This window comes from Pseudonaja textilis, chromosome 2, assembly GCF_049901715.1.
Source record: "Pseudonaja textilis isolate UNSWEBS1 chromosome 2, rPseTex1.2, whole genome shotgun sequence".
NCBI classification, from domain to species: Eukaryota; Metazoa; Chordata; class Lepidosauria; order Squamata; family Elapidae; genus Pseudonaja; species Pseudonaja textilis.
The window spans coordinates 12,879,917-12,900,095 of NC_141991.1; the positions used below are offsets into that span (position 1 = coordinate 12,879,917).

The 20,179-nt window shown below is 43.1% G+C and overlaps 1 protein-coding gene across 1 annotated transcript; it reads right to left on the reverse strand.

The window, feature by feature from the left end:
* Positions 1-5,972: 5,972 nt before the first annotated feature.
* On the reverse strand, positions 5,973-14,052 carry LOC113453946 (major histocompatibility complex class I-related protein 1-like). The gene is made up of 8 exons (XM_087928341.1): positions 13,486-14,052; positions 12,587-12,829; positions 12,043-12,318; positions 11,382-11,669; positions 10,909-10,974; positions 9,506-9,657; positions 8,651-8,693; positions 5,973-6,295 (listed from the first exon to the last, which is right to left on the reverse strand). The coding sequence occupies exons 1-8, from the start codon at positions 13,562-13,564 to the stop codon at positions 6,153-6,155; spliced, it is 1,290 nt and encodes a 429-aa protein (XP_087784467.1). The 5' UTR covers positions 13,565-14,052; the 3' UTR covers positions 5,973-6,152.
* Between the last annotated feature and the right edge of the window lie 6,127 nt (positions 14,053-20,179).

Sequence of the window (20,179 nt, forward strand, 5' to 3'; positions counted from 1 at the left end):
CAATTTTATTTAAATCTTCAAAATAGTCTTTTCAAAGCCTAATTGGAATTGTTTGAAACAAATATAAAATTCTGGGTAATATATTCATCTTGATTGTTGAGATTCTCCCTATTAGTGAGAGTTGTAAGTTTTCCCATTTCACCAAATCTAGCGCTATCTGCTGTTTAAGTTTAATATAATTATTCTCTTTTAATGTACTACATCTTGCTGTCAAATATATCCCCAAGTACTTGATCTTATTCGTGACTTGAATTTTCAGTAGGTCTGCCAGTTCTTCCAATTTGTCTTAATAGCATATTCTTTGTCAAAATCTTTGTCTTATCTTTATTTTCAAACCAGCCACCTTTCCATATGTCTCTATCTTTTCTATCAATTTTGATGCTGTTTCTAAAGGGTCTTCTAAGATGAAAACCAGATCATCCGCAAATGCTTGCAGCTTAAATTCTTCCTTTTTGATTTTCATTCCTTTTATATTCTTTTCATCTCTAATATTTCTGTCTTTTACTTTTTATAATTTAAATGGCATTTCCTCCTTCTTGTAACTGCTTGTGTGGGAGTTTTTTTGTCTTCAGTCAAGAATATTTGGAGCATGGAAGCAAAGGGAAGGAATAAAAGGGGATTTACCTGTTTTTTGTGACTGTGTTTATTTTGTATCCCACCCTGGATCATCACAGTTGGCACCCAACTCCTTTAATGATCTCTAAGATGAAGAAACGGAACAGAAACAGATGTTGGAAATGCCACGAAGCAGAAGGAATGTGGTGTCTCCTATGGTGGACACATAGAAGACGACAAAAGTGTAGAAAGTGGAATGCAAAAAATCTTGGGATTTAGATTTGAAATGAAACCACAGCTGATCTTCTAGGGGTAATCTGGGGGGTGGGGGGGAGGACACAAAAGAAACCTCATCCTTTAATGAGATCTATGCTGACTGCAGCAAGAAGAAATACAAGGACAAGAATCAGGTTCTTTTGTAAACGTCCCCAGACACAACAAGGCTGGGAGGGGCTGCACAGGACCCCCACTTCTTGTTACTTATATTGACCTACATTGACTCACATCCCCTTCTTGTTTTTTTTTTTGAACAAATTTTATTGATTTTCCAAAACAATACACAGACAAACAAAACATAAAATATAATGACATAGGAATTTTTTTTTCTTAAAAAGCCAATACAACAACTTATTTAAAGACAGAATTATTCCAAGTTATCACATTTCCAAACAAGCACAATTTGATATATATATTTACCTTATCTGTTCATCTTCATATCTTATCCCAAACTTCTCTTTATTACTCCTTTTCCTTCTATTTATTCAAATTATATCTCTTTAACTTTAGATTGTATACATTTTTTATATCCATCTGTCTTATACATTTTCATTATTCTCTTCCAATAAAAAAAAACAAACAAGACATAAAACATAAAAACATAAAACATCTTTTCTGAAAGTTGCTTGATCCCGGGTTGAAACTCATCGTACAGACACCTCTTCAAAAATCATGTTCCTTTTATATATCATTCCATATCTTATTAACGTTTTCCATTTTCTATATAGCTTCTTCCTTTTTTTAACTCTCTTAGTTTTATTCTACTTATCTCAGTTCAAGTCATAATACTTAACATTCTTTGTCTGTTCTCAACTATCCATTCATTTTTTCTCTTTAAACAAAACCTCTCCTGTACACTAATTGGAGAATGACGCCTTTAACTCTTTCCCCTAACCTAATAATACTTAATATCACACATAACTTGTATTGGGATTCTGTTTAGCACATCCTAAAGTCACACAATATATTATATAAAGAGAAAAAGAAAAAAGAAAGAACGACAATAACAAAGAAATTTATAGATATATAATATAGGTAGTACCCCTGTCAAAACCATTTTAATCGTACCTATTGATACTTATATATTTATATCTTAAACATTTTATTCTATAAATGCCTATAATAACACAATCTTATGTACCTTACAGAATCCCTTTTTCAATTAAATTTACCCATTGTCTCTAAATAAATTTTGCTTCTTCAAATCTTGCTTCCCATCATTGAGACTTCTCACCCCTTCCTTTCTCCCTTGCTTATTCTTTTCCTTACCCTGTTTACCCCTTTGTCTTTCCACCTCCCTTTTCTTCTTGTGCTTTCCCCCTTCCTGTTGTTTTCTAACCTTATATCCACCCTTCAACTCATTTGTATCTTTTTTGGTTGTTTTTTTAGGTTTTAAAATCCCTTTTTCCTTTTCCTCTTCCTCCTTCTTCTCCCCCAATAGGGTCACATGTTCCTCAAAAATAGTTCCTTCTTTGTCCCAGTTATCCTGCTGCGCAATCAATTCTCCATAGGAATGCACCGCCATTTCTAGAGATTGAAAAAGAATGTCCAAGGTATCTTTCCAGTCTTGTTCTTCCTTTTTATATTTTAGATATTCAGTTTTAAATTCATCCAAAAGTGGTGCCATTATAAAGAGGAAAAAATTTTCCCAAAACAACCACCCGAGTGTTTTTAAACAAAGAAAAAAAAGTTTCCCAAAAGATGCAAAGTCACCAAACAATCCAGATAGACTATTTCATTTAGCACTTTTTCTCTTCTTCCATTTCTTTTTCTGGGGTTGCTATTAAATCACAAAATTCCAATTATAATATGTCTTTTGAAGTCTTATTAATGTTCAAATGGCTCTTTAAAATTCTAGGCAGTCTGCTCCTTATTTTCAACTTCTACTTCAATTTTTTTCCTCTTCCTTCCCACTCACAGCAGAAGAAAAAATTTTCTTTAAATATTTAGAAATCCATATCCCTTTGGCATTAGCATAGTCTTTAGCATTTAGCATACCTTCAATGCGGGTTTCCGATTTCTCTCAAAGCTGTTCTGTTTGGAAGGAGAGTGAAAAGAAAAAAAGTTTTCCCTTTGATATCCATTCGCTGCTTACTCAGTCTGGGAACAATGTGTCTTTAGTAGGTGTTAAATACCAGGATACTTTCACTGTTCCTTTGTCCCGGTCAGCAAAATCAGGTTCATTTCTTCACAAACCCCTCCAGCACATTCCTTTTCCCCGGCTGAGCTCTTCTTCTTTTTTTTTTTTTTAAACAAGTTTTATTGATTTTACAAACAAACAAACAAGACAAAACATCATTAAACATTAAAAACATAAAACCTCTTTCCATTGTAGATCCTTACAAGGCAGATAACATATTGCTTTATATCACATACTTATAATTTATCCCATTTCCATATAAACACATAAATTCCCTTTACCAAATTCCACATTGTTTCTCTTTAATCATTATTCAATCATATTTCCTTTCTGATTTATCTGCTATCCAGTCATCAACTTTATATTTCCCTCTGGCTTGTTTATAATTATTCTCATCTAGTCTTCTTCCGAGATTTTATTATTTAATTCTTAATTAAACACACACACATAAAACACAGACATAAAAAACATAAAGCTTTCTTCTAGAAAGTAACTTGGCCCCAGATTACCTCTTTTTGTATGGACTCAATTGTATTCATGCTTTTCTTATATACCATTACCCATCTTATTTACCATTCTATATCTATTATATAACTCCTCTCCACTTTTACCTCATCTTAATTCTGTTTTATATATTTAATCTTGCTTTTTTTTAAAAAAAAAAATATTTTTATATCTTTTGTCCATTTGTCCATTTACATCTATCTCATTTCCAATTTAAGAAAGAATAGTTTCCCCTGGAATCACTAATCAGAGTATGATGCCTTTCTATCATTCCCCTAAATTAAAATTTAAAATAACACCTAAATCCCAATCAGATTCTGCTTAGTACATTCTACTATTTCAAAAACCAATACTACAATAATAAATCCATAACAATCAACACATTAATCCATTAAACTCTATATTCAAACTAATATTTTAAACATTCCCTTTAGTATTTTATTAAAACTTATTATCATTCATTATTAAACCTTTTAAAGTTATACCTTGATATTTTAGCCTTTTATTAGATCTTAAAAAGTTCTGGTTATCTACTTATAATACAAATACCACTATTACAATACTCATGTGTACTTTGCAGAATCCCCCCCTTTTTTTAAAAAAAAAACCCCATATATTACCCATTATCCCTGAAAAAAATTTCCTTATCTCCATCTTGTCTTATATCTTTGTAACTTTTTTTTTTCCCTTTCCTTCTTAGCCCACCTAAACTTTTTACCCCCTCCTCTCAAAACCTCTGTCTTCTTAATTTCCCCTTTCTGCATTCCTCTTTCCTTTTGCTTTCTAGCATTCTGTTGTTTTTGCATCTTCTTTTTCTCTTTCATAAATATTTTTTTATTTCTTAAGTCCTTCCTTTTTGCTCCTCTCTTTCTCCTTTCTTTCTTAGTCACACCGTTTAGTTCATTAAAAATGGCTTCTTCTTCCTCGATTTCTTCCAGCTGCTGTTTAATTTGCTGACACATAGCAAGCGCCATATCTAGGAAACAAAGGGCTTCTTCCATAACATCTTTGCCTTCTTTCTTTGTTTTTAGATATTGTTTTTTTAGTTCATCAAGAGATAGAGCCATTTTAAAGTTTCTTCTTCTCTTTCTGTATCCTCTTCTTAAACCAATCAGTTATTTCAGGGCTTAAAACAGTTCCCAAACGTCCCAAAGTCCCACAGTCATCAAACAATCCAGGCAGAGTAAAAGCTTCTTCTTTTTACAGTTTCTCTTCTAGGGGTGAAGTCAAATTAGGGAAAGAAAATTCTCTTTATCTTCAAGGCATCTCCTCCAGCAAAGTCTTAGAGTAAGCATTTGTTTTCCCAAGCCTCTCCCTTCCCACTTATAACAAAGGAGTTTAGGTTTTACCTTCTACCAAAAGGCTGGTTTCCCTTGTCCATTTGTTAATTCCATAAGGGAGGGAGAGTAACTTCCCCTTTTCATCACTTTTCTTCGCAGCTGAAAACATCAATCGGGAACAATAGCTTCCAAGTCATTACTTTCCCAGGTGTTAAATATATCCTTAAGGTCCCAGTTCAACCAAGAAAAAACTTTCTTTTAAAAAAAAAAGAAAACTCCTTCTTCCTCCTGCGCATTCTTGATCCAATTGCCGGCTTCTTTATGGTGGCCATAAAAAGACCACCGCTGGAACCGTCTTGAGAAAAGGGGGTTATTGCCGACTGGGGCGGGGTTGGGATGCTCCTCACCCCCGTCCAGATCCCCCCTCTCTTCAGCTGCCCCAACAGGGCAGCCTTAGCCTCCAAATCCGTCAGGATCGGAGGCACCAAGGCGGCTAGCACAGCAGGAATCGCAGAGAAGGCGAATCTCTGCTGTTAGCAAAGCCGACAACCGGAACTGTCCATCCCCGGCTGAGCTCTTCTAAGTGGCGGCCATTAGAGACCGCCGTTCAGTTGCCATCGGAGAGGGAGATTTAGCCAGCTAGGGAAGAGAGATGCGATGTCTCTTGTCCCTGCCAGAACCCCCCAGTCTTCACCACCTTCTACAAAGGTGGCTTAGCCCTGAAGCCAAATGGCTCGAGGCACTCAGGCAGTGAACACAGGCAGAAACCGTGCAGTCACGGATTCCTGCCTGCACCGAAGCACCACAAGCCGGAAGTGCTGGCCGAGTACTTTTAATATCTTCATAAATGATTTAGATGAGTGAATAGAAGGAAAACTGATCAGATTTGCAGATGACTCCAAACTGGCAGGAGTAGCCAACACTCCAGGAAAAAAAGCTGATCCAAATTGTAGGCTGCATTAATAGAGGGATAAAACCATATAAAATATTAGGAGAGCTTGACAAAGCCTTAGTAAGACCACACTTGGAATACTGAGTCCAATTTTGGTCACCATAATTTAAAAAAGATGTAGAGATACTGGAAAAAGGATAGAGAAGAGCCACAAGGATGATAAGTGGGCCGGAAGGTAAAACTTATGAAAAATGGTTGCAGGAATTGGGTATGGATAGTCTAGTGAAAAGAAGGACTGGGGTGATATGATAACTTTGTCCCAATATTTGAGGGGCTACAAAGATGAGGAGCTCAATTTATTTTCCAAAGCACCAGAAGGTCAGGCAAGAAAAAATAGAAGGAAATTAATTCACGAGAGAAGCAGCCTGGAATTAAGGAGAAACTTACTAACAGGATAATTAACCATTGGAACAGCTTTGCCTTCAGACATTGTGGGTGTGCTTCGTTACTGGAGGCTTTTAAGAAGAGACTGGAAGCCATTTGTCCGGAATGGTACAAGGCAGGGCTCTCCAACCATGGCAACTTTAAGACAGCTTGCTGGCTGAGGAATTCTGTGGGTTAAAGTTGCCAAGGTTGGAGACCCCTGGTGTAAGATCTCCCACTTGAGCATGGGGCTGGACTAGAAGACCTCCAAGGTCCCTTCCAACTCTGTTATTCTGCCTTTGTCTGAAGTTCTGTATCACCTGAATAATTAATGAAATAATAATCAATAATCACGGTAATGATGTTCCGGTTTGAAGGGCTTCGACGTCAGACAGAAATCCATGATCGTGCACAGTTTCTGTCTGGGCTCGCCGCTGGAGCACCCCGAGTCGGCGGGTTTCGGGGCTAAGCCACCCCGTAGAGGTGGTGAAGAGGGGGGAGACCGCCAGCAGGGTTGAGGAGAGCCGCATCTCTCCTTCTCAGCTGGCCATTACTCCCTTTCCCAAAGGTGGTTCAGCGGTGGTCAGAAATGGCCACCAGAAAGAAGAACTCGACCAGAAAAGAATGTGCAGGAGGAAGATAAGAAGTGAAAATTTTGGCTGACCGGGTTAAATTTGTAAAAGCAACAACTAAGATACCCTGGAATTTAAACTTACAAAAAATAACATTGCTCCCAAAGAAGAGTCGGAAGCAGCGAAGGAAAGTGAAAAGGGAAAGGTTTGGAGTTTTTTTCCTTCTCTCTCCTTCCCTATACTGACAACTAAGAGACTTAAATAAGAAATCAGAAAAATCCGCTTTGACATCAATAGGCAATTAAGCTGAAAGTAAAACAAAATGCCAAAGGGATAATAAAGATTTCTGGACATTAAAAATTTTCTTTTCCATAAGCAGGAAGGGAGAGAAAAAGAATAAGGGCAGGATCTGGAAGAGGGAGGAGACTGCCTGGAATTAAAAAGAATCTACAGTAAAATTTCAACAAGACTTCTAAAAGATACGTTTTATCTGAAACTTTGCAACTAAATAGTAACCCCAGGAAGATAAAGTAAAAAAAAAAAGAGCAAAAAAGAAACACTTGCATGTAATTGGATTATTTGGTGATCTTTGGATTCTTGGTTATTATATTTGAATGACTAAAATCAATCGGGTGGTTGTTTAAAAATTTATACAATGGCACCACTTTTGGATGAATTGAAAATGGAACTTAAAAAGTACAAAAAAGATGCACAAGAAGGGAAAGGTTCTTTTGGCTTCCTTTTTCAATTCTTAGAAATGGAGATGTGGAACTATGAGAAACAACAAGAAAAGACTGCAAAACAAGGAGACTGGGACAAAGAAGAAACCTTCTTTACTAAACAAGCAATTTTATGTGGGGAAGGAAAAGGAAAGGCGGGGAAAGAGAATGGAGAATTTAAGACTTAAAAAAACAACCAAAGAAAAGAAAAATAATGAAGAGACGGAAGAAGGAAAGGAAAAGAAGTTACAAAGGACCGGAGCAAGATATGGAGAAACAGGACCTATTTAGAGATAATGGGTGAAAATCCAACTGAAAAACGGATTATGTAAAGGTACATAAGATTGTATTGTTATATTAGTAATAGAAATAACTTTAGAAAATTGGAAACAACGTATGATTAAAATGAGGGATAATTTAGTGAAATGTTTGTGAATAAAATAAGTGAAATAAAATAAATGAGAAAATTGAATTAGGAAGGAACGGGAACATTTTAATTAGTTAATGTTTTATAAAATATAAGTGAAGAGGGGAGGGAATTCACTATGGAAAGCTTATAATTGTTCCCATAGAAGTATGATATTTAATTGAAAAGTAATGTTAAAGATGTTAAGACTTTAATGAATATTAATATTAATGATAGAATTGAATTGGAATGGAATGTTGTTTTAATTATATACATTTATCATTTTTTCTTTTTTTAAGAAAACAGTGTGTATTTTAAGAATGTACGAAGCAGAATCCGAATGGAAGTTATGTATTATATTGAATGTTACAACTTTAGGGAAAAGATATAAAGGTGTCATACTCCAATCAGTAACTACAGGAGAAATTTTGTTTAATGAGAAAAGATAATAGATAATTGAAACAGGACAGACAAAAAATATAAATACAATGATTTGAATTGAGATGAGATAATTAAAATAAAATTGAGAAAATTAAAAGAGGGGAGCAGCTATGCAGAAAATGTAAAATAGTAATAAGATATGGAATAGAATATAAAAATGAGCATGAACCTGAATTTGTGTCTGTACGAAGAAATATAACCCGGGATTACGCTACTTTCAAACAAGGTGTTTTATTTGTAATTTTTTTTCTCTTTGTGAAAACTCAAATAAAATTTTCACACCAAAATAAATAAATAACAAAAAAACAACATCATCATCATAACTAGCAGCATAATTAACGGCGGCAGAAACAGCAACATCATCGGCCGGCAGCAGCGGCGGCCACAGCAATATTAAAAGGCTGCCATTTTTTATTGGGCAACGTTGAAACGGTGTCATTGGGAGCTCCCTCAGGCCTCTGCCCCCCATGGGTGGTTGCCTCTTGCTGCAGAGGGAGGAAAGGGAGGAAGTCAAGGCCCTGATTTGTAATGGGGAGTGTAGGAGAGGCTGACCCTGAGGGAGGGGGATCAAGGGCATCACCAGCCCCTCATCTTCACCAGAGACCAAAGAGTCCAGCCCTCCTTGAGTTCCTTTGTCTCTTATCTAGGTCCCATTCGCTTGGACCTTTAGTCCTTCAGATTCTTGCAGAGAGCTATACATCTTTATGCCCCGTTGGACAGCCTGGACCTTCTGCTTTCCCTGTTGCTTGACAGGAAGGGCACTTTCTCTCCTCTCCTTGGCTCCCCCTTCCCACCACAGCCACCCCCAGATAGGCATAGGGAGCAAGCAAATTGGAGAAGGCTTGCAATTCTCAGCCCCGCCCTGGAGAGAGGAATTCTGGGGGAGGAATCCTCACTTCTCCCCTTTAGAGTTCCTTTCCTGTTACCCCTCCAGCTCATCCTCATACAGGAGCTTTTTTCCTGGATGCCTCATGTTTTCCTAGCCCCCCATTGGTTGTCTCTCCCTCCCCTCCAGTCCTCCTGGCCCCTTCCCTGACCCACGTTCATCCCTCAGAGCTGATGGGCTGGAGAGACTGAGCTGGCCTGGATCCTCCCTGCAGAGCATCAGATCAGAAGATCCCAACCAGGAGGGGCTGAGCCCCAGAGGAGCCCCATGATCTCTCCATGGCTACCTTGGAAAGACTTGGACTAGGGGGTGGATTCCCCCACCCTACAAGCCCCACCGTCTTTTCCTCCATGGATTGTCCAAGTGGGGAGTTTTGCCTCTTAAATAGAGTTCAGCAAGTGTCTGGCTCACCTCTGAGCTCCCTTCAGGCTGGAGCATTGCCTGTGACTGAGTCTCATCTTCTGTGCCATAGATAGTTGGAGAAGGGAGCTTTTCTTGAGAAACTTGATCAGGCCAAGTTGTCACATTGCGAAGGAATTTTTTCTTGACCTTCCTCCCCTGGTCTGAAAGATTGCAAAAAGAGAGGACAGCTAGTTAATTTTGGGGGAGCAGCTCCTGCCTGGGATAGAGAAGGACTCAAGCTGAAGGCCTCCAGAAGGCCCAGATGGTCCAAGTGGCCGGATTATAACCCAGTGTCTTGAAAAAGAGGCCTTAGTGCTCCCAGCAGGTTATGACAATGAAATGGAGCACTCCTGGGGGTTATTGAGGAATAACCAAGTTGAGAAAGAGAAAGAGAGAGAGAGAGAGAGAGAGAACTCTGATCTAACCTCTCTCTCTACCCCCCACCCCCACACAATCACACAGAGGCAGGAGTGGGATTCAAATTTCTTAACACATTTCTTAACCAGTTTCAAATTTCTTAACCAGTTTGGTGGGCATGAACTAATTTGTGGCTATGGCTTGGTGGTCATGCGACTGGCTGGCCATCGCTTGTATGTAAATATTATAAATATTTTTGTAAATATTGACTTTTTTATTTAAAAAGAGCAACTTTTACCCAAAATCAGGCAAAGCAGGCAGGCAGATTGAGTTGCTCACAGAATCACAGATTCATTTAGAGATCTGTGTTTCTGCCACTGGCTACCTGAGTCTGCACTGAATAATAGAAGCTTCAGTCCTGAGGAAGGTTCGGCTCTGCTTAAAAGCAGAGGCAAAGATCTTAAGATTAGTTAGAAGGCAAGAAATCCAATGATTTCCTGCTTTCTAGCTAATTTAAATCTCCTGGCACAGCAGAACGGATGATGGTCAGGGGAAAAAAAGGAAAAATAGCAACATAGCAAGCAAGTTTGCCAGGTAAGGAGTGAGTGGGTGGGGAGGGTTCCCGTGGGCCCTGTGGGTGGCACAGCCTTGTGTTCCCATGAAGCCTGGATTAATTGCCTTGAGGGATGCTCTGGGGTGACATTTCTCTGCAGACCACCAAAATTTCCTCCTGGTCCACCAGTTGGCTGTGGCCCAGCAGTTGGTTATCACTGATTTAGGGGACTCCTGATATTTGCTCCTCTGTCCATTGAGGCCAAAGAGGCTTCCTCCCAGATATGAGGAATGTGGAACATTTTGAGGCTTACAAGGGTTGAAAAAAGGGCTGCGTAGTTTCTTCTTCCTTTCCAATTCCTGTTCAAAATGCTGTTTGTGGGGAAGGGTCTCGTGGAGGCCCTGACTGCAACTCTCAGAGAGCCTTTCTCCCATCCACACCAGCTCAGTGAACCCAGAAGGACCCAGGGGTGAGTGTTGGAGGTTGTGTTTGTTTCACTTACATATCAGGAAGGGAATCGCAGCTACTGGGAGTAAGCCTGCTACAATTACCACAGGAATCAGCCACCCTGGACATAAAGAAGGAGAAAGATGGTTCCGATCATTAGGCAGATACAGAGTTCCCTGAAGTGGAGATGCTGAAGAGTGGAAACCTTTTCCGACCTTCCTTGGCCTCCAGGAAGTGCCCCCACCTGAAGGAAGCCCCTCCCCTCCAAGGCTGCAGAGGGAGGAGGGAATGGCCTTGAAGGGCAGAAGGAGGAGCCACAACCAAACATCTCATATATCTTCATACTGTTGCTATAAAATTACCATTTCCAACTCTTCTGACAGAAACCACTTTTCTCCCATTGCTAAATGCAGGACCTTTCCTGCTCTCCATCTGAAAACATGAGATGTTGCAGAAGAAAACGACCCCCCCACACATAGATTTTCAAACATTTCTCTAAAATCTACTTCTACCCTCTCAGCCTCTCACCTCTTTCCTCCTCTAAGGCCAAGTCCAGGGGCTCCTGCAAGCCCTCGTGCTCCAGGTGACACCGAAAATGGTCCCTCTCCTTGGGGTCGATCTCAATGCTGAGCTGGACATAATAGGTCCCATCTGAGTTGGGGGCCACGTTCTTAAGGCGGGTCTCGTACTTGCAGGCCTCTCCATCCCTGGTCCAGATGGCCTGGATCTCCTTGGGGTAGAAGCCAAAGGCCTGGCAGGTGAGGACCTCCAGCCTCTCATCCTCCACTTTATGGGTCACCTTCCCCACTGGAGGCTCTGCAGAAAGAGCAACAAGACCAGAGTTCCCAGAATTTCTAGAGTTCCTGGCAAGATGATTTAAATATCAAGTCCTCCTTTGGCCCTCCTCTCCCCCTCTTCCCTCTCCTCCTCTGAACCTGTGAGACCCACAAAGACGGCAACATTGGAGTGAACGTCACTGCAATAGGACTAGATCTTATTTTCCTGCTCAGTTTCTTTGTCTTTATTTGGGGGGGGGGGCATTGAAGATAATTTTCCCCCCGTAATAGGACGTGAGATACCTCCTGACCCTTTTCTGGAGAGGGTGGATTGGCTATGTAGGACAGAGATAAAATGGGGGAGGGGGAGCCCATAGAAACCTGATCAGGGGAGCCCCCTTTTTGCCACTCACCTATCTTCTCCAGAGTCTTGTTCTTGTAGGACAGGTATCTCTGCAGCCACGCAATGCAGGTCTCCTCCAGGAAGACTTTACTTTCCTGGGACCATCTTGGATCCTCCTCCCACTCCTCCTTCACCTTCTGGGCCTGGGACTGAGCTGTCACCCATCTGAGGGTCTCCTTGTCGAAGCTGATGAAGTCCATCCCATCGTAGCCATAGTGCAAAAACCCTCCTTTGCTCCCGTCTTGCCTGAGCTCACAGCCCAAATTCACCTGCCAGGTACGAAGCCCTAAAAGAGACCCAGAGGAGGTGGAGGTGAATGAAAAGGGTGCAGGATTCCTCTCCTTAGAGAATAAATAAAGTTACCTTCTCTTCCCCCCTGGGGAGAGAAACCCAGTTTCTCTTTCTCCTCTTTTTCAGACAAGAGGAAATGTCTCTTACTTCAATTAACCCTGTTTGAGGTCCGGCCATGAAGAATTTCTGAGTGGGAGAGAGAATTGGGGGTGGGGTGTCTTCTTTCCTTTCCAGCAGGCATTGATGTCCCTGGCTCTGCTCACCTCCAGCCTCCTGGTCCAGTTCTGATAACGTCTCCATGTCAGCCCTGAAGATCCACTTAGGGATCAGAAACTTCTTCCCTGCCTCCTCCATCCAGGGCACCAGAGGCTCCATATTCCATGTAAGGCTGTCAAAGCGGATGATGGGCTGGTCATCCAGGTGGACCTTAATGAAGAACCGGTGCAGCCCCTGACTGGGCTCTGAGAGTTTCAGGTAGAAGTAGGACAGGGAGTGTGAGGGAGGGCCTAGAGAAGGAAGGGGAGGAGAAGAGCAGAATTGGGGGGGAGGTTCAGCCCTGAAGCTCCACCCCCTTCAACAGTTCATTGTCACAAACAGTCTCTCCCCAACAAGTTCTCTAAAGTGGAAGAAATTGGTTCTCCCCCTTTTCTCTTCTGCTTGGAAAGATACATTGGAGGGAAGAGCCCCCAGCAGCCCTCGGACGACCCTGGGAACATCTGGGCAGGGCCACATCTGTTTAAGTTCTTCCTGCAGCTCCTCTGGGCTCTGGGGATTCCCAGGCAGCTGCTTGTCGGCCTGACCTCCATGGTGACCCCAAACACCCCACCTAACACCTATTTAGATGGAAGCTAACAAGGGAGCGGAGCATCTTTCCAGCAAGGGCAAAGTTTGCTGATAAGTGGGGAGCTGAATGGCGAGGTCTTGGCCCAATGCCCAGGCAGGAGGAGGAAGGAGAAGGAAGGGCTGAAGTCCAAAGTTCGCTTTTTACTTTTACTCTCTGTAAATGGGAACCGATTACAAATCAGATACCAACGTTTTTAAACCAGATTCGGTGAAATCTGTGTGAATGGAGTTTCGCATTGAGGGGGGATGGGGGAGAGAGAGACCCGACCCAGAACATGCGTTCCCCACCCCCGTCTGTTGCCCCCCCCCGCCAACTCACTGCAAAGAGCCCCAGGCCCGAAGGAGCTCAGCCCCACTCCGAACAGCAAAACGACCGGCACCGGCCGGTTCAGCGGCATCCCAGTCTATCCGCCCTTCGCGTAGGACAAGCCGCTTAGGCGCCTCTCCCGGTCCGCGTCCCGTCCGGATCCGCAAAGAAGCCCAACTCTGCTGAACTTCTCCGTCCCGTCCCCGAAGAACCAAAACAGCGCTGCTCCCTTGCGCTCTTCCCGGGCCGTGGAGGAAGGAAGGGAGACGCTGCCCGCAACCGGCAGGTTAGCGCTCAAACGCCCGTTGTGTGAACGCAGCCACCTCCTCGCTCATTCTTCTTCCGAGGTTCTCCGATCGATCCCCCTTCGCCCCTTCGGGCTTTCGGGGAGCTTTAGGCAGAAGGCGGCCCGTCGAGGATCTGAAGGGGATGGCCGCGTGTTTGGGCAGCGTCCGGCCCGGACACAGTTCCCTTCCGTCAAGGGGCCCCGGTGGACTCGCACAGGAGCCGCACCCGTTTCCTTCCTTGCTTCTCATCCCCGCAGCGGGGGGTCCGAAAGGACGGAGGCGCCGGGCAAAAGGAGCCTTTATAACCTGCACCTGCAGGCACCTTCGCTCCGCCCAGGACAGCGCCGCCCTCCCTCCTTCGCCCGCCCTCTCGGCCCCCATTCTGCCCGCCCCGAGAGCTCCGCTAAAGTTCTCCGCCCGTCCAAAGTTTGCGCCTCTGCTTTCTTTTGCACGGGAATCAAAGGCGCCACAACTGGAGAGAACCCGCAAGTGTTTTATTCTATCCTGGGCCCTGCTGGGAGTGGTTAGAGTGCATTACTGGAGGCCACTTCTGCTGCCTGCCGGCTGCCTGCAATTTGGCAGTTCCACTCCCACCAGGCCCAAGGTCGACTCAGCCTCCCATCCTTCCCAGGTGGGTCAAATGAGGACCCAGATTGTAGGGGGCAAATAGGCTGACTCTGTCAACCGCTTAGGAAAGGGCGATAAAGCGGTATCTAAGTCTAAGGGCTATTGCTATCTTCAACCTTTCCAAGAATAGCAATTGGATGCCAACCAGGTTGGTTTCTGGGGGGAGGGGGGGGGGGTTATGCCAGAGGGCTTGGGAAAGCAGCACCACTTCTGGGCCTCGGCCCCCTCCCCTCCCCTCCCCCTGGGACAAGCCAGCCAGAGCCCCTTGGAGGGGTGGCCCCAGGGCCCTTGGAGCCAGGCTCTCTAACTCCCAGCTGCTGTTTCTGCTTAGTGCTTCAGGGGAGCACAAGGGACAGCGGCCTGCGCTACAGGGAGTCCTCAACTTACAACATTCTGTTTAGTGACTGTTCACAGTTCGCAACAGCAAAACTGACGAATGGCCATTTTTGAGTGAAAAATAAAAGGGAATGTACAAAGTCGCTTCCTCACTGTGCAGCTTTTGAGAGGGGTCCCACTGAGACTCCTCATTTGGACAGGTATTCCCGTTCCCTTCCACGTCAGGAAGGGAGGTCCCAAGGCCCCATTAATGGCACACCAATATCCCCAAGGAGAACCAACTGGGGGTCTTGGAAGTGGGGAGGTTCTTTCCTTTCCCGTACAGGAAAGGTTCTCTCATGCAGCCACTGGCGATCAAAGCGGGATTTTTCTTTCCTGGGATGGGGCTCATCTCATCCACCCAGCCACCCCCACCCCACCCCTTTCTGTTTTTTTCCCCGCTTCTCTCTTGTGTCCCTGAAGCTGAGGCAATCTCTCTCTCTCCCTGCCTTGTTTGACTTCTGCTCTTCAAAAGTTCTCTTTCCTCCTCTCTATCAGGAGCCTGAACCCCCCTCTATACCCCCAAACACTCTGGGGAGTTTGGGAGCCACTTGGAGGAGCTCTTGCCAAATGCCAGGAATCCTTTGCCTGGATTTGGCTGCTACACCGCTGGCCCTTCTGTCACTGGGCAAGAGCCTCACCTCCATTCTCATCTAACCCTCCAGGTTAGATCACTGCAGGCGCTCTCCCTTGGGCTCCCCTGGAAGACTAGGCAGAAGGAGTAGCTGGGAGTTAAGAGAGCCTTGGGTCAAGGTGTCTTCAGGCCCAGCCTTTCCATGGACCCTGGCTGGCTTGTCAGAGGGTAAAGCGAAGGGAGGGGGCAGAGGCCCAGACGGGTGCTTTCTCAAACTCTTTGGGATAGCCATCCCACCCACCCCCACCGAAGATCTGGTTGGCATACTGTTGCTATTCTCAGAAGGGTGGAAGATATAAACAGCTGCGGCTTCTCTATTTATTGATTGATTTGATTTGTCAATCGCTTACAAGATAATAGGTGTAAGTACAAACATGAGTAACAATACAGGAAATAGGTACGAATAAATGGAGACATTAGGACAGGGATGATAGGTAGGATGGTTGTTTGTGGTGGACTGGCAATTGAAAAAATGACGGAGAGCGCAGAGAGAAGGCGTCTGAGCAACTGCCAGCCCGAGCCCTCGAGTAGCAGTATTTATTAAGAAAATACAAATACAAAATCAAAACAATGACTTCAACATTAGCTCAGCAACATTATCTAGCTAGGCCTTGGCGAAGGTGATAAATTTCCGTGAAAGCAGGGCACCCAAAGGTCCCATGGCTCGGATAGGTACTGTGAACTCCACACATTCCTGTCCTCTGAGCTTTGCAGATAACAGGATCAAACTCTCATCATAAAGACACTACTGCCCTCATGAGGAGCGTTTGTGATACCCCAGATCTTACAAAGCTGTACAAGAACTTGCAGAATATGATGGATATATTACCACATTCCCTCCTTTTTTATTTATTCAAAGATAGGGGGTGTTTCAGTGGCAAAATACACAGTTCCTCGCAAACTTGGTTTCGTACACTTAAGGCTGAGGCACACATTTGAAATAGATTAGGAATACATTGAATACAGCAACATAACATAATAAGTGTAATAACAATTATTACAACTAATTGAAACAATAAACGTAACCATGAGCTGTCAGGAAGCCAATCCCATAGCAAAGCCCAAAGTGACTTATTGAAGCCATCTTTTCCTGCTTCGTGTTCAGCTATGCGGTCTTCCATATCATGAACAGTTCTTGTAATGTTAGGCTCATAATTATGTATAAAAAAACACAACAATGTAAATGAATTAAAGCACAAACTCCTAACATTATATCTAAAGCATAAAGTAACTTGGCGAATTTCAGACACTTCTTCATTTAACATCTTAATATTCTCAACAGTATCATAAAACATAGCAACAGTAAAATTATTTAAAATATGAATATCTCTATAGTTCATAGCTATTCCAAAAGGTGGGTACATGCATACAAAGCTAACAATTAGTTACATTTAAACTCTTTGCTGCAATCCGAACGTCCTTGATGTAGGAATTTTCCTTCCATAAATTATCACCAAGGTCTCTAGTTTCTGAGATAATAGCAGCTCTCCGCCTCCCGCATTAGAGTCCGTGGAGGCATAAGGCGAATGGAAAAAGAAGTTGTGTAAAAGTAACTTAGGCAAACTCCAATTGACACCAATATTGTCCATAGTCTGAAACAGAAACATTAAACAGAATCAGAGTTGTGCACAGGCTGAAGATATAATATCCTTATCAGGTCCCGAGTAAAGAATGTCTTGACCCTTATGCCAGGACCAATATGCTGGAAAAATCAAAGATGCCGCTGTTTGCAGATTAATTTAGTCCGATTCCCCAAAGGAACCTGCTGCATACAAGTTGATAACCTCGGATAAGCAGTCATCTTTTCCCAGCTTTCACAGCGCCACGCCTGGACTGCCGGCATCAAGAGAATCAGGAACCACGGAAACACCATCCTGAGAATCAGGAACATCAGAACGAATCAGGAACCACAGGAACGCCATCCTGAGAATCAGGAACATCCTCACTGGCACCTGCGAAGAAGGCGCTTGTGAATGATCAGGCAGGATACATCGACCAGGAACCCAGCGAATTTGACAAGATGTTCTCACTGCTGCATAACCACGTCCCCACGTAATCAGCTCAGCGGAACCCATGCCGGATCCGGAAGGAATCGCACCAACACTCGGGCCTCACTGCATCTGTAGAAGGGAAGAAAAATGCCTGCTGGCCGCTGCGCAGGGGGTTACCAGACAAATTTAAAAATTTAAAGTATACAAAGCAAGATTTAAATGATCTTGAATTGCCGGAAGCCCAGGAGCTTCCCTCCTTTTATTTAATTTAGCTAACATGTTCTTGGCGTGCCATTATAACGCTCCACAATAGTGCTGTCCTGTGGAATTGTATGGAATTCCAAATTTATGTTCCACGGATCACTGTTTGCAAAACTGATCAAAGACTGTGCTCCGATAAGCGCACCATTGTCTGTTTTTAAAGTTTGAGGCGTACCAGCGACTGAAAATGTCTTAATGCAATGATTGATGACATGTTTAACCGCTTCACCTCTTTGAGGAGTAGCCATTAGAAATCCTGAATAAGTATCACAGTCACATGTATATACTTCCAAGGTGCAAATGATGGATACTGAGTAACATCCATTTGCCAAATCATTGAAGGTTTCAACCCCTGGGTTGACTCCCATAGGAATAGCTGTGCCTTGCTTTGAACAAGTTGGACATTGTTGAATTATGGCAGCAGCTTCTGCAGCAGTAAGCTTGAATTGATGTGCCAACGCTTTAGCATTTTGATGAAAATAACTATGGCTGTCCCATGGCTGAACAGTGAGAACTGAAGTTACAGCACTGTCAGCTTTGGCATTGCCTTGTGATAAAATTCCAGGTAAATTACTATGACTACGGATATGAGCAATAAAACACACATTCATACGCTGCTCCAAACATTCTTGCAACAACAAAAGCAAACGTAGAATATTAGGTGATATTCCAGGAGACAAATAAGAACCTGCTACAAAGGGTAACAAATTATATACATACAAAGAATCCACTATTAGATTAAAATCCTGATTTTGAAAATTTTGAAAAGCCAAAACCACAGCAGCAAGTTCTGCCTGCTGGGCAGACTTTTGCTCTGATGTCACTTTTTGTATGCCAAATTCCAGATTCATCTTTCCAAACACAAGCACCAAAAACTTTCCCTCCATCAGTAAAGACTGTAGGAGCATCTGATATACTGATTACTGATTTAGGTCACACCCTGTCCCATTGATCTCTCATTTTGCTGACTTTGACCCCCCAGGAGCCCGACATTGCGCTTTAAAATGTCCAGGCTTCCCGCAATTGAAACAAGTGCCTTTGTTATTTCCTGCCTGGAGAGCCAGAGCTAAAGTCTCCATATTAAAAGTCTGACTCCCCACCTTTCTACATGCGTTTATCAAATCCGCTATCTCTCTCTCCACTGCAATAAGCGGATTTAGAATTTTTTACAATCTGCATTTGCCTGCTCTACTGCTAACTTCAAAAGCAATTCATTCCGGGCAAATTGATTGTCAATTTGCCTTTCAATAGCCACTTTCAATCTGCTAATGAAATTTTCATAGGGTTCATTGTTTCCTTGTTTGATGTTAGTAAAGGTCTTCTCACCACCTTCGCCGTCAGGGAGAGTCCGTACGGCTTGTAAATTTAACTGTGGGAGAAGAATGAACCCCTCCTCAGGCATTCTATCTCTCTGTTGATTTAAAGCAACGTCCACACCAATTTCTACTGGATTAAGTTGAATCTCCACTCCAAAATCTACCAAATCATCTCCTGATAATTCCCCTCTATTTGTTGCTTCTTGAATAGCTGCAGTAACTGCATCTACTTGAACTCTTAAAGGCAAACTCTTCTCTTCTGACAAAGTATTTTCAGTGCCTGACAGCCCTCTGGATTTATCTGGAGGTGCTGTCGGTGGCAACTATCTGCGCACCGCATTGTAAGGCGGCAAACCTTCTTCGGGGGTGATAGGAGCGGTTGTTCATGCGTAGCTAATGCATCCATAACCACCTCCAGGTTAACAAAAATTGAAGAAGGGGCACGAGGCTCCTCGTGCAAAAATTTCCCTATCTTTCTCCAGCGCTCTACTTTAATACTACCTCCCTCTGGATAACACGGAATATGTTTCCAAACATACTGTAATAAATCCTCAATTTCTTTCTTTCCTACTTCATGTCCTCTACTATGAACTCCAAACTTAAAACTATTCCCAGCGATCTCTCATTTCTCTAAGGTGCTTTGTCTGAGCTTTGAGAGACCTTCCCCATACTCACGAAAAGAATCTGTCTCCGTCCAGCGAAGAAGATGAGGGCCCAGTCGACGTCCGCGACAATGAGTATGGGATGCGGGGAACGATAGCTTTCAAGCTATTACGCCAAAACGTATAGCCTTCCAAACTATCACGTCGGGGTCACCACTTGTGGTGGACTGGCAATTGAAAAATGACGGGAGACGCAGAGAAGACGTCTGAGCAACTGCCAGCCCCGAGAGCCCTCGAGTAGCAGTATTTATTAAGAAAATACAAATACAAAATCAAAACAATGACTTCAACATTAGCTCAGCAACATTATCTAGCTAGGCCTTGCGAAGGTGATAAATTTCCGTGAGAAAGCAGGGCACCAAAGGTCCCATGGCTCGGATAGGTACTGTGAACTCCCACACACATTCCTGTCCTCTGAGCTTTGCAGATAACAGGATCAAACTCTCATCATAAAGACACTACTGCCCTCATGAGGAGCGTTTGTGATACCCCCAGATCTTACAAAGCTGTACAAGAACTTGCAGAATATGATGGATATATTACCACAGTTGTT

Excerpts from the sequence above, each read along its gene's own strand:
- LOC113453946 (XM_087928341.1), bottom strand. The coding sequence starts at position 13,564 with ATGCCGCTGAACCGGCCGGTGCCGGTCGTTTTGCTGTTCGGAGTGGGG. Across the intron at positions 10,975-11,381 it reads GGCCTTAGAGGAGGAAAGAG|GGTGGCTGATTCCTGTGGTA; the intron begins GTGAGAGGCTGA and ends CTTTATGTCCAG. Across the intron at positions 9,658-10,908 it reads TGCGATTCCCTTCCTGATAT|ACCAGGGGAGGAAGGTCAAG; the intron begins GTAAGTGAAACA and ends GCAATCTTTCAG.